Here is a 17,947-nt window from a genome sequence, read left to right as displayed (position 1 = left end):
TGTTGAGGACGAAGATGCGTCGCGGTTATGATGCAGGAGAAATTTGTAGCGCTGATGATGAATTATTGGAGATTGCCGAAGATCGCACGAAGACGTGAATTCTTGAAGTGAGGTGATGATGAGTTCTCCGATTGAAGATGAAGATTGAATGGGAAGAGTTTGTTGATGACGATGCTTCAAAGATACTGGTGATTCAAGGACGGTGATTCTGAAGATTGAGTTCTTGGGCGTGATTGGAGAAAATTGGTTTTGAGAACTTGTTACGGTTAGTTCTTTTTTGGTTTCTCTGTTAGATTTTCTGTTATGGATCTTGTGGCTGATGATTGGAGCAAGGTTGAAGAAGAGTATTAGAGATTGAATGGAATCGAGAGAGAAGGTGGATGAAGAAGGTTCAGCGATTGTTTGTAGTTATGTTATGGCTGAGAATGGAAGATTGGGAGAAGAAGGTTATGAGAATCGGAAGGTTCAGAGGATGAAGAGAGAAAAACAATGAGAGATTGTTGAATTGAAGATGATGAAGAAGGTCGGTTAGAGTCCTCTGAAAAAGTTTGTTACAGTTCTGTTATGAGGTGTGCTTCCTTTTGTTTTCTGATTCTCCTCTATCCCTTTTCGTTAGAATTTTTCTTCTCGTTTTTCTCTTATCGATCTCCCCTCTTTTGTTATCCAATACTGAGTTTTTGATATGAACCGATCTTTTTTCTGCAGAGTGTGAGGTTTTTATTTTTGATGCAGCAAGTGGCGGCTTAGAGCTTATTGGATTGTATGGAAGCTGATTTTTTGTAATTGAGTTTAAAGATGGTCTTTCTTGTAATGGGCTTTGACTTCTCTTTTTTGTAATCAAACATGTACACATGAACTTTGATTTGCATAATTTTTGTAATGGTTTTTTGGATGAATGATATTTGAATGAAACGATGATGTTACTTGAATGAATGTGAAAATTGATAATGTTGAAATGGACCTTTGTAATTTTCTTGACCGAATTTGGATATAACTCTTTTGAACCTTAATGAAAATCCCTTCCCTTTGCGCTTCGATTCTTGAAATCAAGTCATGAAACAATATGATGCATACCACTTAAAAACGACTTTTGATTCATAGTTAAATGAGTGAACAAGACTTTGACAATGAGTCATATGATCTTGGGTGAACTTTTAATTTGAATCCAAATCTCGAGTGAACCCGAGGAATGAATGAAGATTGCATTGATGAATACTATGATGAGTTTTATGATCATGTAGTTTGCATTCCAAACAAAACCATGTGAATGAACCTCCCATCTATGATAATATCTTGTTCACAATAAGGACCTGCAATCATCGTCTCTTGCATCTTGACTCAATGATCTCAAAAATAAAGGGACTCTTTATCATTTTCTCTTGATTTTTAAACGACGAAATAAACGTCATCCATAACTTATAGCTCAGAGAAAGAGGGCAAATTTTGGGGTGCAACAGCTATGCATACTCTTAATGAGCCATTCTTTTTAATTACAGGTACTATATTAGCAATCCACTCGACATACCTTGTAGTTCGGATAAATTTGCAACGCAAGAGTCTTTCGACTTCTGTCTTAATCTTCGAGTGAATCTCTGGCGCGAACCTTCTGGGAGTTTGCTTTATTGGCTTCTTCCCTTCTTTTATTGGTAATTTCAATTCGACTAAGTCTCTTCCGAGACCAGGCATCTCATCATAATCCCAAGCAAAACAATCTCTGTTGTCTTTCAACAATTTGATGATCGTTGCTTTCAACTCAGGCTCTAGTTTCGCGCTGATATATGTTATTCTCTTTTGATCATTGTCTCCAAGATTGACTTCTTCAAGAGGATCTTGGGCCAACATCTTTATGTTAGACGCCATTGGGTCTTTCTCGAATCCCAAAGGTTCTTCGTCGTATATTGCATCTAACCTCTGACTTGGTTCTTCTCTTATGATCTCTTCAACTGGAGCCGTGTCTTCAGGGAATTCGAAACTCGTACGTATCTCCAATTCTGTTGTTCCTTCCTTGATTGGAACCGTGTCTATCTTTGTACTTGATAGTTCGGCTTCGAGAGCCGCCTTTCTTTTGTTCTCGGCCACATAGGCCGAAATCTTTTCGAAGAACACAGACTCAGACATTATTACCGTCATCATCCCAGCCTGTTGGCCGTACTGTCTGATGATTCTCCAATGTTGCTGGATCTGGTGGACCATCCATGATCTCTCTATCCCATTGGAATCCATTTGGATGCAAAGTCAAATAGTACAATGCATTTCTATTTGGAGCATACATCTCTTCCGCAGCATGACAAGGACCTATGTTTGCCAGGTTCCTATCGAAGTTGGTTCTATTTACCTGGTTGACTTCAGCCATGTAGTAACTCTGATCAGCTTCGATATTCTCCACTATACCATCTTCTCTCCAAATCGTCACCCTCTGATGCATTGTTGAGGGTACAGCTGCTACACCATGAATCCATTCTCTACCAAGCAAAAGGTTGTAGTTTGCTTTTGCTGGAATAACCATAAACATGGTTGGCCTCGTAACTGAGCCTACTGTCAAATTGACTTGAACAACTCCCAATGTTTGTCCTATTTTACCTTCATAATTAGATAAGACCATGTTATGTGGCCTTATATCTGTATCGAACATACCAATTCTTTTCAGCATATATTGAGGCATTAGATTCACTGCTGCTCCTCCATCAACTAAGACTTTATTAATACCAACATTCTCAATCTTCGCCCTGATGTAAAGTGGCTTCAAGTGGTTTCGCATACCCTCATCTAGTCTTTCGAAGAAAGCATTCTGTTCTTCTACTACACCATTATTCAGCACATAGTAACACACAGGTCTGTGTTTTGTCATTTCTTCGATATCAGCCTCTTCACAGTCTTCTACTTCAACTTCCTGGTTAAACTCGTGAGGGAGTACAGATACTACATTACAATTAAGATTTATGGATGACACTCCATCGGAATCAAAATCATTTGTCATTCTATCCTCTTCTTTCCAGGAATTTGAACGCATCTTCTCTTCTTCATCTAAGAGTTTCTCAGCTTCGAACAACCTGCGTTCCACCGGAGGTTTGTTTAACTTTGCCCCCTGGTATGAGACTTGGTTGCTACTAGATTCTCCAACTTCTCTTGGCCTGTATTCCTTCTGAGACTTTTTTATCCTTTGATGCCTTCTCCACTGGGATCGAGACATAGGATTTTTCCCCTTATAATTCTCCAATCGATTCGCCTCTCGATTTGGTCTTTTAAATTGTTTCCTATATGCCATTGCAGTTCTTCCTCCTTGGTCCCAGCTTCGCCATTTGTTGGTTCTTGCATCAGCTTGTACCCACCTATCTCTGGGTGCATTCGCAGGGACTTTGAAAGTCACTCTTCGAGCTCTAGGGTGTGGACTATCAGGCCTCTTTGTCGGAGTCCATATGTCGAAACCATAAAGGTTAGGACGCAACCCCTGAGTTTCCCTACTCATATGGCAGTATATGCGTTCGAATGATCGTGCGAGTCTTTCATCATAGACTGCCCCACATCTGGGACACAGAGCAACTTCAGTGTTTCCTTTGTGGCATCTGACCAAAAATCCCACCAAGCTTTCATCCATTTTTGGATATAGTTGTAGCAGGGGATTTGGCTCTCTTCCTGGATGTTCCCATCTTTCGCGCCGAGCCCTCTCGAAGTTGGCTTCGACTCTTCGATTCAGCATGATCGAGCACCTTGGACACATCCATTGCTTACCACCGCTTCTCTCGTGACATTTCCAAAGATATTCTTTGAGGCTTTCAGTTTTTTGTGGAGCTTCAATGTCCCCATTTTGCCTTGTTAACCAAGTCTCTAATTCGCCAAACTCAGACACTGGGCGTCTGGCAGTGACCATGTTAACTGCTACTGGAGGAACTTCAGAGATTTGTATTTTCTGGAGTTTCACCCTGAGGTCTTCAGTGGCCTCGCTGCTTTCTTCCTTCGAGGCTTCAGTTATCTCTGCCTTGGAAGATTCTTCAACATCAGTATTGAAGATTATGTCATCATTTGGGCTTTCAGTAGCCTGCTTTCCATTGAACTTTGATTTAGTTTCTACAACTTCGACTTCAGACGCCTCTACCATGTTGATATCTTCTACCTCACAGAGGCTAGCGTCAGCAATGTTCAGAGGATTTGAATCTACCCTCATTTGATTCTTGGTTTTGTCAGCAAACTTCAACCTTCCATCATTGAGAGCATTTTGAATTAGATCCCTGAAAAGAAAACATTGAGAAGTTTTATGGCCTAAAAAACCATGATATTTACAGAAACCTCTTTTCTTCCGTTGTTCCAACGGAGGAATTTTGGAATTTGGGGGTAGTATCATTTGGCCATCTTTTACCAATAAATCAAATATTTCATCACATTTGGTAATGTCAAACGTATAAGTTTTCTTAGGGAACCTATCATTCTTATCATTTTCTACCAGGTTTTTTCCATTTGCTGGATTTAACAATTTGCAAGCATAAGGTGGCGCTTCTTTTAATTCAGCCAAGTCTATTTCGACTTCTTCAGGGCTATATGAATCATTGAAAGACTCCTCATCAACATTCTCGGCTTCGACGTACGCCACTCTTTCTTTCTTATAGCTTTTATTTGCCCTAGCTTTTTCTGCCTTCAGGCGTTCGACCTGTCGAACCCTATCTGCTAATTGGGCCATGTCCCTGAGGTATTGGGTATCTAGTTTCTTTCTTATTGAATAATCCAAACCACCCGCAGCCATTTCGACGAGTTCATGTTCCGGAACCGTTGTAAAACATCTTGATTTCAACAGGCGGAACCTATTTAAGTAGTCATCAATTGTCTCTGCGAATTTTCTTTTAACACTGGCCAATTCTTTCAGACTTATCTTAGTTTGACCCATGTAGAATTGCTCGTGGAACAACCTTTCTAAGTATGCCCATGCGTCTATCGAATTTGGTGGCAAAGTAGTGAACCAAATAAACGCATTTTTTGTCAGCGAACTAGGGAAATATTTAATCCTTAGATCTTCGTTTCCCGCTAAGTCTCCTGCTTCTGTTAAATATCTAGCAATATGTTCCACAGTTGACTCATTAGTTTCGCCAGAAAATTTTGTGAATTTAGGAACCTTAGTTCCCCTAGGCAATTCTGTTTGCATGATATAATCTGATATAGGGGATGTATAATTTGGACGTCTGAGTCCAGTACTAAGGCCATTATTGGCCATAACCCTTTCTATCATGGCAGTTAAATTATTTTCTGTGGCCAGATTTTCTCTTCTAACTCTTTGGACTATCTCATCTGGATGATCGTCCCTACCCAAAATCCTCAATCTGGGTCGTTCTTCCTCCATTTCTTGTCGAAAGGGGACGGTCCTTTGACTTGAATCCTCCAAGTTAATTACCGGAGTCCTTTCGAACGACTCCGTCCTTCGTGAGGGGCCTATATCCCTAGGAACCGTCCTAGGTGGGGGAACCATATCTTGCACACGTTCCAAAATAGGCCTCTCTTCTTGATTCACAGGCTGTTTGTCTTTCTTTTTAGGTGGTGGTACTCCCATGAATTCTGCCATTCGATTCATTTGCGATGATATCTTTTGGAAAATTTCTACGTTTTCTCTATTTGTTGTAGTAACATTTGCCATTAGTGGGTTCAAGACTGAAGTGAGTTCTCTGGCCAAAACCCCTACCATATCATGGTTGCTTGCATCCATTTCTTGTCGAAATGCTGCTTGGTTATTTGTGGTGAAATTGGGTATTTGGGTAGAAAAATTAGTGTTGCGTCCACTTCGACCCACTGAACTAACATTTGGTGAAAATGTCGTATTATTAGTTGAGGTGTTTATGGGTCTTGCCCCTCGGACGTCTGTTCCAAATGGGAATGGGTATGGCATTCCATATGGAGTATTTGGTCTCCATTCGAAGCCAGAACTTGTGCCTTGACCCATTGAATTGTTTGCAGCGTTTGTCCAGGGATACAGTACATCATCTGCACTTGTAGATGAGGGTGCGGTTGTCGATGCCGAAACTGGAACAGTTCCTGAATGTCCTGTAGTATTTTCAGGCGCAGTCTGGGAATTGTCTGCAGGTCTCGATCCATTTGGACCCGTTGCATCTCGTGCTTCTTGAGTAGAAGTCGAATTTGCCGCTCCTGATCCTGAACCTTGTGGGGGATCTTGATTACCCCCTGCACTGGCCGTAACGACCATTTTCCTGTTGTACCTTCGTTTGGGAATCGGTTGTGCACTGTCTTTTAATTTACCGTTCCTAAGGTTCATACAAGGTCTTGATATTGTCTAGACAAAAACAAAACAATTGATTAAAACAATCCGCGTGACACTGTCCCACTGGGCGTGCCAATTTGTTTACGGTGATTTCCGGTAAACAACCGCTAGTCTTCCAAACTATAATAAATATGATTTGGTTACTTGCAGGATCGACTAGATTGATCCTAGGACACATAGTCAAGAAGATTGTTATCAATGTTCATTTGAATCATATTCGTAATTTGTCCTCTTCGATGAGTATTGTTCGATTCAAGAATCTTGGTAATTGCTTCGTTATATGTAGTTATAACTTCAACAAGAAAAATAAATAACATAACATATGAAACTTAAAAATTGTTAAAACATAAAGGATCTTAAACTGCAGAAACGTTAAGAACTTTAAAAGTAAATGATCATGAAAGTAAATTCGAAAGTAAAATAAAGATACAGGAATGTAAATGACAAGAAATAAATGGAATGCAGTAACTCAGAAATGTATTCGAAAATGAAATACAATACACATGTATTAAAATGGTGGTGTCATACGTACATTTTCTCAGCGAACTCTTTCTCGTAACACTTGATACTTGAGTAAATATGTGAGTGATTTGTACAAAATGAACACACGGAATCCTAACATAAAGACCCCTATTTATACTAGTTTCGACCTTAACGGTCCTACACTAATCTGCTGCCACGTTTCTCATCAGAACTTCCAGCGAAGCCATCTGTTATTGAACGGTTACGAAACCGTCTTCGAATTTCAAATCTTCCCGCCTGAGTCCGTCTTCGACGCGTGGCAGTGTATTAAACAAACACTACTAAAAAACACGCTAAGTAGTAATACTTGAATACATATTCTATGAATTTTGTCTAAGTCCCGAAGACATATGCTTTCATTAGTCTTTCAGTGTCCACTATCTTCAGCGAACTTAGAAGTCTTTATTTTCGAAGCATGACCATCAGTAGCCATTTTTTCACTTTTTAAGGGATGGCCATCAGTAACCATCTTTCCTTCGATTCTCAGCTCCTTCGAAGGACAAACAATATAAAACGAAATCTTCAGCTAACAGGTATATATTGCCATTTAGAATTAATTGTGTAATTCCAAATTATATAATAGTGAGGAACAATGTTCTGATATGTAAAGCAAATTATATAATTCTTATATGTAAACCATATTCTGATATCATAGTGAGGAACTTAAACAATGTTCATGACATTAAAAAAAACAAAATAAGTAACCATTAACACCAATAAACCAAGAAAATTAACATTAACCAATACACTTATGATATGTAAACCAAATTATATGTTCTGATATGTAACCATGAAAAGTAACATTGCCCAATAAACTCATGTAAACTCAAAACAAATTGATTTTCATAACATAAACTCATAATAGAATGGATTACAACAGAGCGAATTACAAGTTCAAAATGCATTGTTGGAATCACAACATCCAGCCTTTAACCTATTAGAAATACATTGTTACAAAAATAATATTCAACCCTTAGCTCAGAATCCCAACCACAATGGACTTTTTAAACCATCCTCTAGCGTGGAGAACCTCATTCTTCAATATCTAAATTTTCTTCTCTTGCCTATGAATCTTGAAATCTCTTTCATCAACAATTACCTCATTTAACCACTTGTAGAAATTACAACCCTAATCCAACTGATTTGTGTAATTTCTACAATCCTAAATTTTCCCCAAAGTTCAAACTACTCGTATCACTTACCGTACGAAGGACACACCCATATTGGCAAAAACAACTCCTCCTCTTGTTTCTAAGAAGTATAGATCCAGTTGCTCCAGTAGAATTATTGTTAGACATTGAAGCACAGCTTGTCAACTTTGACAATGGAGAAGATGAAAATCCTAAAAAAAAAAAACTCAGAAAAATAGATGAAGGGAAAAAGATGAAACTTCAATACGTGAGAGAGCACGAGAGAAGACAAATGGACACTTAAAGGCATTTTAATATCACTTTGTTGAGTCAATAATGCCACATTGACACCACTTAACGTTTTTTTCGTGAAAAATAACGGAAATGACTTATAAAGGCATCAGAGTAAAATTAAGGGACCATAGCGTAATTTTTTTAAATAAGGGACTAAAGCGAAACAGTAAATTAAATTAATGTACTTGGTGACTAATTATGTCTAATCTATTCTAAATGTCTTAATTTTGTTTTTTAAGATAAATCAGACATGTTTTGCGTGTAACTGCATGGACTACTTCCTTGAGCCGAAATGACCATAATAGGTGGCAAAATTCTCCTCAAAAGATTTAACACTAGTGCATATACATCTGATTAAATTGAAAGATACACTTACCATCTAAATCAAACACTCTTGGACTGCATGCCTTGATTTTGTGTTTTTGATCTATTTTTTTCAACTTAAAAAGAATGACAATAATATTTAAAATAAACAACATAATTAATGTGAAAATAATTATAATTATATATAGTATAAAACATTAAAATCAATAGATTTAATGTTTTTTAAGATCGATATATATTTAAATAAAGGGAAATGCTAACGAGTGCCCCAGAGGCACTGGTTAAGAGTTTAAAAAGGTAAGTAATACTTTTATTTAATGTTTTAAAAATGGAAATATTTGACTTTTTTAAGGAATAACAAAGTTTGTTTTATTAAAATTACTTGTATTCAATACATTGAAGATTGAAATAACTAATTTATTTAAAGAATGTTTTCTTTATATGGAATGCTTAAAGAGTGCCCTGTGGCACTCGTTAGAATGACCCTTAAATAAATTTCTTTTATGAGATTGAAGAATAATATTTATATATAAATGAAATATTAAATGAAGAGGGTTAGAGTTTTTACAATATATGTTTTGTATTAATCACATGTGTTTTGTGTAGATTTGCTGAAAATTATTTTCAATAAATAAGATAATCAATGCAAAATCTATTTTAGTTGTATAATAAATATATTCTTTTGTATATTAATTTCAATGTTCTTCTTTCCTATATAAAATATTAAAAAATGTAAAATAAAAGTAAGTAAAAAATATTTTAGTCACATTAATTTCACATTTATAGGAACTTCACATGAGCTTGACCAAAAAAAACTTCACCATGAGAATCACATTGGCAAATGACAAAAATTTATAATAATTTTTTAATTTTCAAAATTTTAATTAAAAAAAATATTATCCTTTTCACCATTTTCTCTATATTTTTGCCCCACTCTCAATCTTCCACTGATCTCTGCAAAATGGAAACCTAACTTAGGGTTTGATTGATCATCACTCTTCTTCCAAATTTCAGGTATTTCCAATTTCTTCCTCTTATGCTATTACTCTTCTTCACTCTTCAATCATTTGCATCTGAACCCTAATTTCAATTTTTTACAATTTTTTTTATTTGTTAAAATTCTTCCCCAATTTTCTATCTCATAAACTAAGCTTCTAAGCTTCGATCGGATCCTGACCCATTTTTTGTTTACCTTAAAGGATTGAATTGGGACAAGAAAGGTTCAAAATTGATGATTGAAAGAGGTTGATCCTATAGGTATAGATTTGGTGTAATCTATTGATTTGAGCTACTTCAGATTAGGGTGGAAGGAACAAATTGTTCACATCAGTTGAGAGAGTGAGAAGGGAACGATTTAGATCAGGACTTAGGTGAGGTTTTAGCCTGTTTTACTTACTTAATTTTAATGCTTCTGAATTTGGATGAATATGTTTTAGGTCTAATTTGGTTACTTGTTTATTAATTTTTTTTTTTGTTTGAAAAGGAAATAATATTGGGTTTTGATTTTTGTGAGTTCTTAATGGAATCTGATCTGTTCTTGAGTATATAAGATATAGCAATTATTTGTTTGTTTTTAATTTTTTGTGTTTGATCCCTTATATGAATACCATGATTGTGTTGATAGCTTAATATTTTGGTTATTTGAGTGTGTATGAACTATGAAGCTCGGACACAGACACGATACCGCCACTGACATGCCGACACTAGTAATAATTTGAAAATAATAGAACATAATCACAAGTGTCTGTGTCAGCCCTTGTGTTTGGCGCCGACACGGACGCGTCTTTTTTCAGAGATGTCGGTGCTACAGGGTGCATGAGTGCAACTGATATGGTTTCGTTGTTTAAAATCAAACCGAATGTAGATATTTGAGGATGGTTAAAAATTGATGTGAGTTTAGTATGGAAGATATGGTGATTTAGTTATTTGTCTGTTTTGAATTTTGATAGGTTTGGAGATATTGCAATATGGAGGATGATAGTGGGCTCGAGCTTAGTTTGGGTTTATCTTATGGTGGTTCATCATCCAAACCGAAGAGCAAGAATGGAAGCTCGTCGGATACTAGGTCAGAAGAAGTTGGTAGAGGTGGCAAGATGGTTGATGATTTTAAGAGCATGTTTAATACTGATCCTCAAAAGCCAGAATCAATCACTAGTACCCGAAGGACTGATTCCGCAAAGCACGAGGAGAATTTCTTTAGTGACCTTTCCAAGGTCAAAGAAGATAATGCTTCTTTGAATTTAAACGGGAGAGGGTTCCTTGTCGGAAACAGCCATAATAAACCTATTGAAATTGACGAAAATAAACGGTTAGATGTAGTAAATAAGCGAAGGATGTCTTTTGATGACATACGTACTCAAAAGAGGCATGACAGCGATGTTCATCATGGTGATTTACATGACAGGGGAAGAGCTTCTCATATTTCTTTAACAGAAGATGGCTCGACTGCCGAAAATGAAGACGTGGCTGATTCGGAAGCTGAGAACTCTACCTCCAGGCCTCTCTCACACCATAGTGATGGTTCCAAAGGATTTGTTAGAGTCGGTGGTGCTTCTTCCGATGCTCCAAAAGAGATTCGTGGAGTCGCTGACTCAAGTGCCAACGGGCAGAAGAGATTCACCGCATCTGCAGAAAAAGATTTTAAACATGCAAACATGACTTATGGTTCTTCCTTCCCGGGTCAACCAGTGAATATGATGAATGTACCTTACACATCGGTAAAAGATTCAAATCCTGTTGGAGCACCAAGTTCTCAAATACCTATGCATATGATGCCGGCTGCGACTGGTGATCGTGCAGGAGCTCAATCTGTCAGTAATGGAAACTTGCCAATGATGTTTGGACATCCATACGTTCAGCTTCCTATGTTGGATAAGGATAGCTCATGGGGACGTCCGCAACAGTTTCATCCTTCCTTTGCCGGGAGAGGTCCAACTAACTCAGGTAACTGATTTTTCGATGGCTATTATTTCTTATTAATCAACCACATATTCCTAAGTGCATTATAGTGCATTATATAAGGAAAGTTAATTATAGTGCGGTTCAATATAATCTTGTTGTAATTACATAATGCATTATTGTATCGATACAGCTGCGTTACACCTAAACAATATATCTGAGGCCATGCCATATGAAGGAAGACCACTAGAACGAGCCAAAAGTGACGGAAAACAGCGTGTCACCGAAGAAGGCTCCTTTTCACAACCAGAAGATGTGAAAGGAAGCAGCACAAACCTCAGAGGCAAAGATGCATCGGAACAGTCGAAAGTAGAAGGTTCAACCATTGATTTTTCTAATATCAAGCCAGGGCTCGCTGCAGATGTGAAATTCGGAGGATGCGGTGCATACCCAAATCTGCCTTGGGTGTCGACCACAAACTCAAACGGGAAAACAATATCGGGTGTTACTTACAGGTACAACACTACCCAAATCAGAATTGTTTGTGCATGTCATGGCTCTCATATGACCCCCGAGGACTTCGTTCGCCATGCAAATGACGACCCAACAAACCCAGACGGCAATGCGGTTTCGGGAACCATACCAAATGGTAATCTTGGTTCCTCTTCTCACAGTTAGATTACTACCATCTACCATCCAGGCTGTACTCTACTATATTATTATAGTTCCCAACAACAGAATCTGGAATTTCCATAATTTTTCTGTAGATGAATGAGTTTTCTACAATTTTTTTTTCTATTTGCCTATTTCACTTAAATTACTTGTAGCAGCTGCAGTTAAGATTGTAGTTGTACTTAATAATGGTTGAGCTTTATAGCATCATCTATTCTATTAAATAGTAAACAAGCAAGTGATTTTGTATTAGCTATTACATTACATCAAAGAAGTGGTAATAACTATTAGAAATACTAGAAACTCATACACAACCGTGAGTACCAAAGTCTGAACCCTGATGTTAGCGTCTAACATAACAATATCGGTTTCTGCCTTGAGCTAGGATTTGCATACTTTTATCTTTGAGACTTTATATTATAAAATCAAATTTTTAAATGAGGACCTCCTTCCTTATTAGGAATTAGAAGGAAAGAGAGGATTTAATGCTGGTTTATTTTTATTCTTTATATTGTTGCTAGTTAGGGGTGGCAAACGGGCATGTCTGTCCCGTTTAGGTACGCATCGTAAAAGGCTGCAAAAAAAACGGGACGGAGCAAGACGGTCATAGTTGAGGGTGCGGGCCTAAAACCTTGGTCCGTTCCGCAAAAAATTAAGGGTGAGGCGGGCTAAGCCCGCGTGCCCTTACATTTTTAAGTCTAAAAATGTAAAATTTATGTTAATGAACGTGTCCGCAAAAATCCACATAAAAAACGGAGCGGGGTGGGGCGATCACATTAGAGGGTGAGGGCCTAAAACCTTGGGCCGCTCCGCACAAAAGTGCGAGCAAAACGGGCATGTCCAATGGGTCGGACCCGTTCTATCTCATTAACAAGTCACCACATACTTATTTTGTGGGAAATTATGTGATTAATGCAAAACAAGTCACCGTTTTACTTATTTTGTTAATGAGATAGAACACTAAGCCATTTTCCAAATCTTTCTATGTTTATGCACATTACTCCAAATCTTAGCTATTATCAATCATTTTGGATAGCCTTCTACCTTTCTTTGCTATGAAGTCTTGAAACATCACAGCTTTAATTAGGTAACAGAAGACAACCATGTCCTTTATTGTTAATTGTATAATTGCCAAAATCAACTTGGACAACTTTTTAATTGACATTCTTTCTTTTAACATTTTCCTTAGTATTTTTATAAAGTTTCTTGGAATAATAGCTATTTTGCCCCCTGCCATATGGGCGAAGTTTGAAAAACGCCCCTGTAAAAAAAAAAAAATTGGATTCGCTCCCTAACATATGAAGATTCCTCTGTTTTGCCCCTTCAAGAAATTTAATATTCAAAATTATTGACGTGGCAACCATTTTTTTATTTTTTTAAATTATTTATAATGATGTGGCATGCTTAGTTGGAATTTTTTATTATTTTTAAATTATTTATAATGACGTGGCAGGCTTAGTTGGAATTTTTATTATTTTTAATAATTTTTAATGACGTGGCAGGCTTAGTTGGAATTTTTATTTATTTTTTATTTTTTTTAATTCTATGTGGCATGTTTTATTATTATTTAATTATTTGTTTGTTAAAATGTCAAATATTAAAGCCAAAATTTTTGTCTCCCATGGGTATTGAACCCATGACCTATTAATTACAAGGGGGCACCACCAACCACTAGGCTACTTTACTTTTGTTGTTCTATTCTTACTTTAAGTACTTATATTATAATAAACTAGTTATATTTATCTACTTTTATCAAATATTATCAGTTACTTTTGTTGTTCTATTTTACTTTTGTCAAATATTAATGTTAATATATTTATCTAATTAAATATTTATTTTAATTAAATTATAAAATATATCAGTTAAAATATAATAGTTATATTATAGTTATTAGTTAACATTGTTATTAATTAATACTATTATAATTAATATTTATTTTACTGTTAAAATTAATTAAATTCTAAAATGTAAATTAATTTAGTTTTAATTTAAATTTGTTTAATTTAGTTTTAATTACATAAACTAATTTAATTTAGTCATGTTTTATAGGCTATGTTTTATAAACTAATTTAAAAAATACTGAACCAAATTAATTTAGTCATATTTTATAAGCTATGTTTTAAAATATACTGTTAATCATGTTTCATAGGCTATGTTTTAAAAAAATAATATACCTTTTAAACTAATGTAATAAACTAGTTTAAACTAATTTATTAACGTTATTTTCAATTAATAATTTAAATAATTAAAGTTATTTAAATAATTAAAGTTATTTAAATATTAACATTTTTAAATATCAATGATATTTAATAATTTTTAAATATTTATGTTACAATATTTTAAATATTAACGGTAAATATGCAATTCATGTAATATATTAATGTTAATATATTAGTTAATAAAACATATAATAAAAAATCATAACCTAAATAAATATATTAACACTAATATACTGGTTAATAAAACATTATCATTGATTAACAATAATATTAAAACATATATCAAAATATAAGAACCTAAATAAATATTTAATAAACATATTTTCAGAAATTACTATAATATAAGTACTTAAAGTAAGAGTAGAACAACAAAAGTAAAGTAGCCTAGTGGTTGTTAGTGCCCCCTTGTAATTACTAGGTCGTGGGTTCAATATCCATGGGAGGCAAAATTTTGGCTTTAATATTTGACATTTTAACAAACAAATAATTAAATAATAATAAAACATGCCACATGGAATTAAAAAAATAAAAAATAAATAAAAATTCCAACTAAGCCTGCCACGTCATTAAAAATTATTAAAAATAATAAAAATTCCAACTAAGCCTGCCACGTCATTATAAATAATTTAAAAAAATGGTTGCCACGTCAATAATTTTGAATATTAAATTTCTTGAAGGGGCAAAACAGAGGAATCTTCATATGTTAGGGAGCGAATCCAATTTTTTTTTTACAGGGGCGTTTTTCAAACTTCGCCCATATGGCAGGGGGCAAAATAGCTATTATCCCAAGTTTCTTAGGTTTGGTCAACAAAACAAATACAGTTAACCTGGCTTAATGGCCAGTCAATTTTCATAACCGGACAGAAATATATTAATAAAAAGTTGTAAAGAAAGAGAGTGAAGGAGTCATGGCAATAATAGAGCATTGATAATATTTTAATTCCATATAATTTTTTTTTTTAAGATTCTAAGTTTTTAGTTTTAACGAGTAAAGAGGACACTTTAATTGATAAATGTGTCAATAGTAAGGGTCTACGATCAAACTCGCGACATTCTGTTTTGGTGAATATCAAATCTGTATGAAGATTTTTTACATGACGTCCACATCGTGAAAACTGGAAGGTGCAACACCTGCTAAATAACACTGAAAAAGATATAGCAAATCTAAGTAGTGCTTGAACTTATCACTAAAGACTAATTTGATCAACATATCAGTTGTACTCTTTGAAGTATGAATCTTTTCAAATGATATCTATCTAGATGCAAGTAATTTTGTAATCTTGTGAAATCTTACATCAATATGATTGATCCTGATGTGATACACTTGATTATTTGTTAAATAAAGGACACCCTAATTATCATAATGCAAATGAAATCTACCCTCCTCAACACCTAATTTCCTAACCAATCATGTAACTTGTAAGGTCTCTTTTACAACCTCAAGTACTAGCATGTACTTTGCTTCAATTGTAGGATGTACCTAATCTCCTTTTTTTTTTTTGTTATTGATGGTTTTATTTTTTTTACATCCAATTGCAATCAATATCCTTTTTCCCTTAAGCATTTGAACAAGCTCTACTGTATGGTTTTTATTCAAAGAATCCATGTCCACCATAACACCAATTCACTTATCTTTCTCTCGACTAGTTATAGCCCAAGATTGGTGGGCAGATATTCAAAGCCGATAAGAATTGCATAAGTTATCAAGTATTCATAACCATATCTTTATGGTGGCTTGATCTAACAGTTCTTTGTTTCACGTAGAATATCATAATTATATACTCCACATGAATCTTCAAGCCCATAATGATTTTTGGTATCAAAGTATTGTTCAACTTGGGGTTTAGGTACTACTCGCATAATTTTCCTTCAAATAAGTATGTGGTGACTTGTTAATGAGATATAATACTAATCCAATTTCCTTTGCTAAAAAAACCTTTAGGAATCCATCATTCAACCAAAGACATTTATGTTAGTTACTTGTTTGTTTTTTCTGCCACACCATTCTAATATGGTGGTGTCTTCCAAATAGAAAAAAACCTTTGAAAACTATGTTCAACACAAATTTTTTAAACTTTGAATTAATGTACTCTGACATATTATCTTAATGCAGATACTTGACTTTTCTTCCCATTTGATTATCTACCATTGTCTTCCACAATTTGGACATGGTAAGACTTTAAGTTTCTACTATAAGAAATATATCCAAACCGTGCAAGAAAAATCACCATTGAAAGTCACAAAATACCTATAAGCATCCAATGAAGGCTCATAGGGCTCCATACATTATAATGCACACAATCGAAGTTTCCATTTGTTTTGTGCTTCTCGGTCTTAAAACAAACACAATATTGTTTCTCAAGTACACAATACTTGAAAAAATACATCTTTATAACTGTGAATATCATTCAATAGATTCGTCTTATAAGGTTCTATCATCCCACAATCATTGACATTACCCTGGCGCATGAGTCAAAGTTTGGTTGCATGATTATCAGACTCAACAAACACACCATCACCAACAACATTACTCCTTAACCGTTTCTAGATGTAACCTGTATTCGTATGTGCTCTCATCATTGTCAAGGCACCTTTGATGAACTTTATAATGTCTTTATCACCATCAGACTTATAAGAGAAATTATTTATAAGTAGAGTATATAAGGAAATCAAATTCTTTCTCATTTATCGAATATATTTTGACATCATTCAAGTTTTCACGTCACGTCATCCATAAGAGCTTTAATTTTCTCAAATTCAATGATAACATAAACCTTATCATCACTAAAATAAACAAATAACAAATTACCTTATGTGAAAGCGATGAACCACTCAAAGTGCAATGCAATGAGGTAAGAATATCCAGAGTAAAAAATATACGCTTTTGGTACTTGTTAGATGAAAAAAAAATATATATCCTTCAATGCAAGAGTCGTCAATTTAGACCATATTCAAAAGAATTATGAATCTTACTTTATGTTTAGACAATCCCTATTTCAATTCCCGATCTGTTTGCAACTAAAACACTCCACTAATTTTTTGTTCTTAGATTTTGAACTCTTATTTCAAAATCTTCTTTACCTTTTCTCTTTCCACGATCTTGGTCTCCCTAAACACACATATCTTAGTGTTGAGTTACTTCCTCTATATTTTGTCTCATTTGAGAAGGAGACAAGAGTGTAGCAGTAATTGCATCGAGAGTGATAATATCTTTTCGGAAGGTAAGAGTGGTCACCAAGTAATTATTGGTAACGCGCATAACAATGCAATTTTTTTCTTCGTCACCAATCTTGACGTCAAGTCTCATAGATTAGTTATTATGATGCTAAAGGTATAAATATGTTGTTGCAAATTGAATACTTCCCGCATTTTCACACAATATAGCCACTATTTCACAAACAGTTTGTTCATTAACATCTTAGACATATACTAACTCTCTAATTTATCTCAAACCGCATTCAAATATGTTATGTCTAAGATAACATACATTTCCTCGTTTAATACACATAGATGTATCAATCCATTGACTTCCTCTTACAACTTTGACCAATTCACATTTGTCATGTATACCAGTTTCACTTAACATAATATAATGTCTTTTGTAAACTCACTATTATGTTTGATACATCAAT

General features: G+C 35.0%; 1 protein-coding gene across 2 annotated transcripts; it reads left to right on the top strand.

The window, feature by feature from the left end:
* Nucleotides 1–9,393: 9,393 nt before the first annotated feature.
* Nucleotides 9,394–12,348, top strand: LOC131622978 (ninja-family protein mc410). 2 transcript variants are annotated; one of them, XM_058893981.1, is made up of 4 exons: nt 9,394–9,540; nt 9,726–9,896; nt 10,476–11,469; nt 11,618–12,348. In XM_058893981.1, exons 3-4 carry the CDS (start codon nt 10,494–10,496, stop codon nt 12,100–12,102), a joined length of 1,461 nt encoding a protein of 486 aa, XP_058749964.1. In that variant the 5' UTR covers nt 9,394–9,540; nt 9,726–9,896; nt 10,476–10,493; the 3' UTR covers nt 12,103–12,348. The 2 variants fall into 2 exon arrangements, with proteins under 2 accessions (XP_058749964.1, XP_058749966.1); XM_058893983.1 differs by lacking the exon at nt 9,726–9,896 and having other exon boundaries at nt 9,409–9,540.
* Nucleotides 12,349–17,947: the final 5,599 nt, after the last annotated feature.

This window comes from Vicia villosa, unplaced genomic scaffold, assembly GCF_029867415.1.
Source record: "Vicia villosa cultivar HV-30 ecotype Madison, WI unplaced genomic scaffold, Vvil1.0 ctg.000045F_1_1_3, whole genome shotgun sequence".
In the NCBI taxonomy this organism is placed as follows: domain Eukaryota; kingdom Viridiplantae; phylum Streptophyta; class Magnoliopsida; order Fabales; family Fabaceae; genus Vicia; species Vicia villosa.
Note: the sequence above shows the minus strand (reverse complement) of the source record. Positions and strands in the feature narration are given on the sequence as shown.

Coding starts and splice junctions, on each gene's coding strand:
- LOC131622978 (XM_058893981.1), top strand. CDS start 10,494: ATGGAGGATGATAGTGGGCTCGAGCTTAGTTTGGGTTTATCTTATGGT. Junction 11,470..11,617: donor GAGAGGTCCAACTAACTCAG/GTAACTGATTTT, acceptor GTATCGATACAG/CTGCGTTACACCTAAACAAT.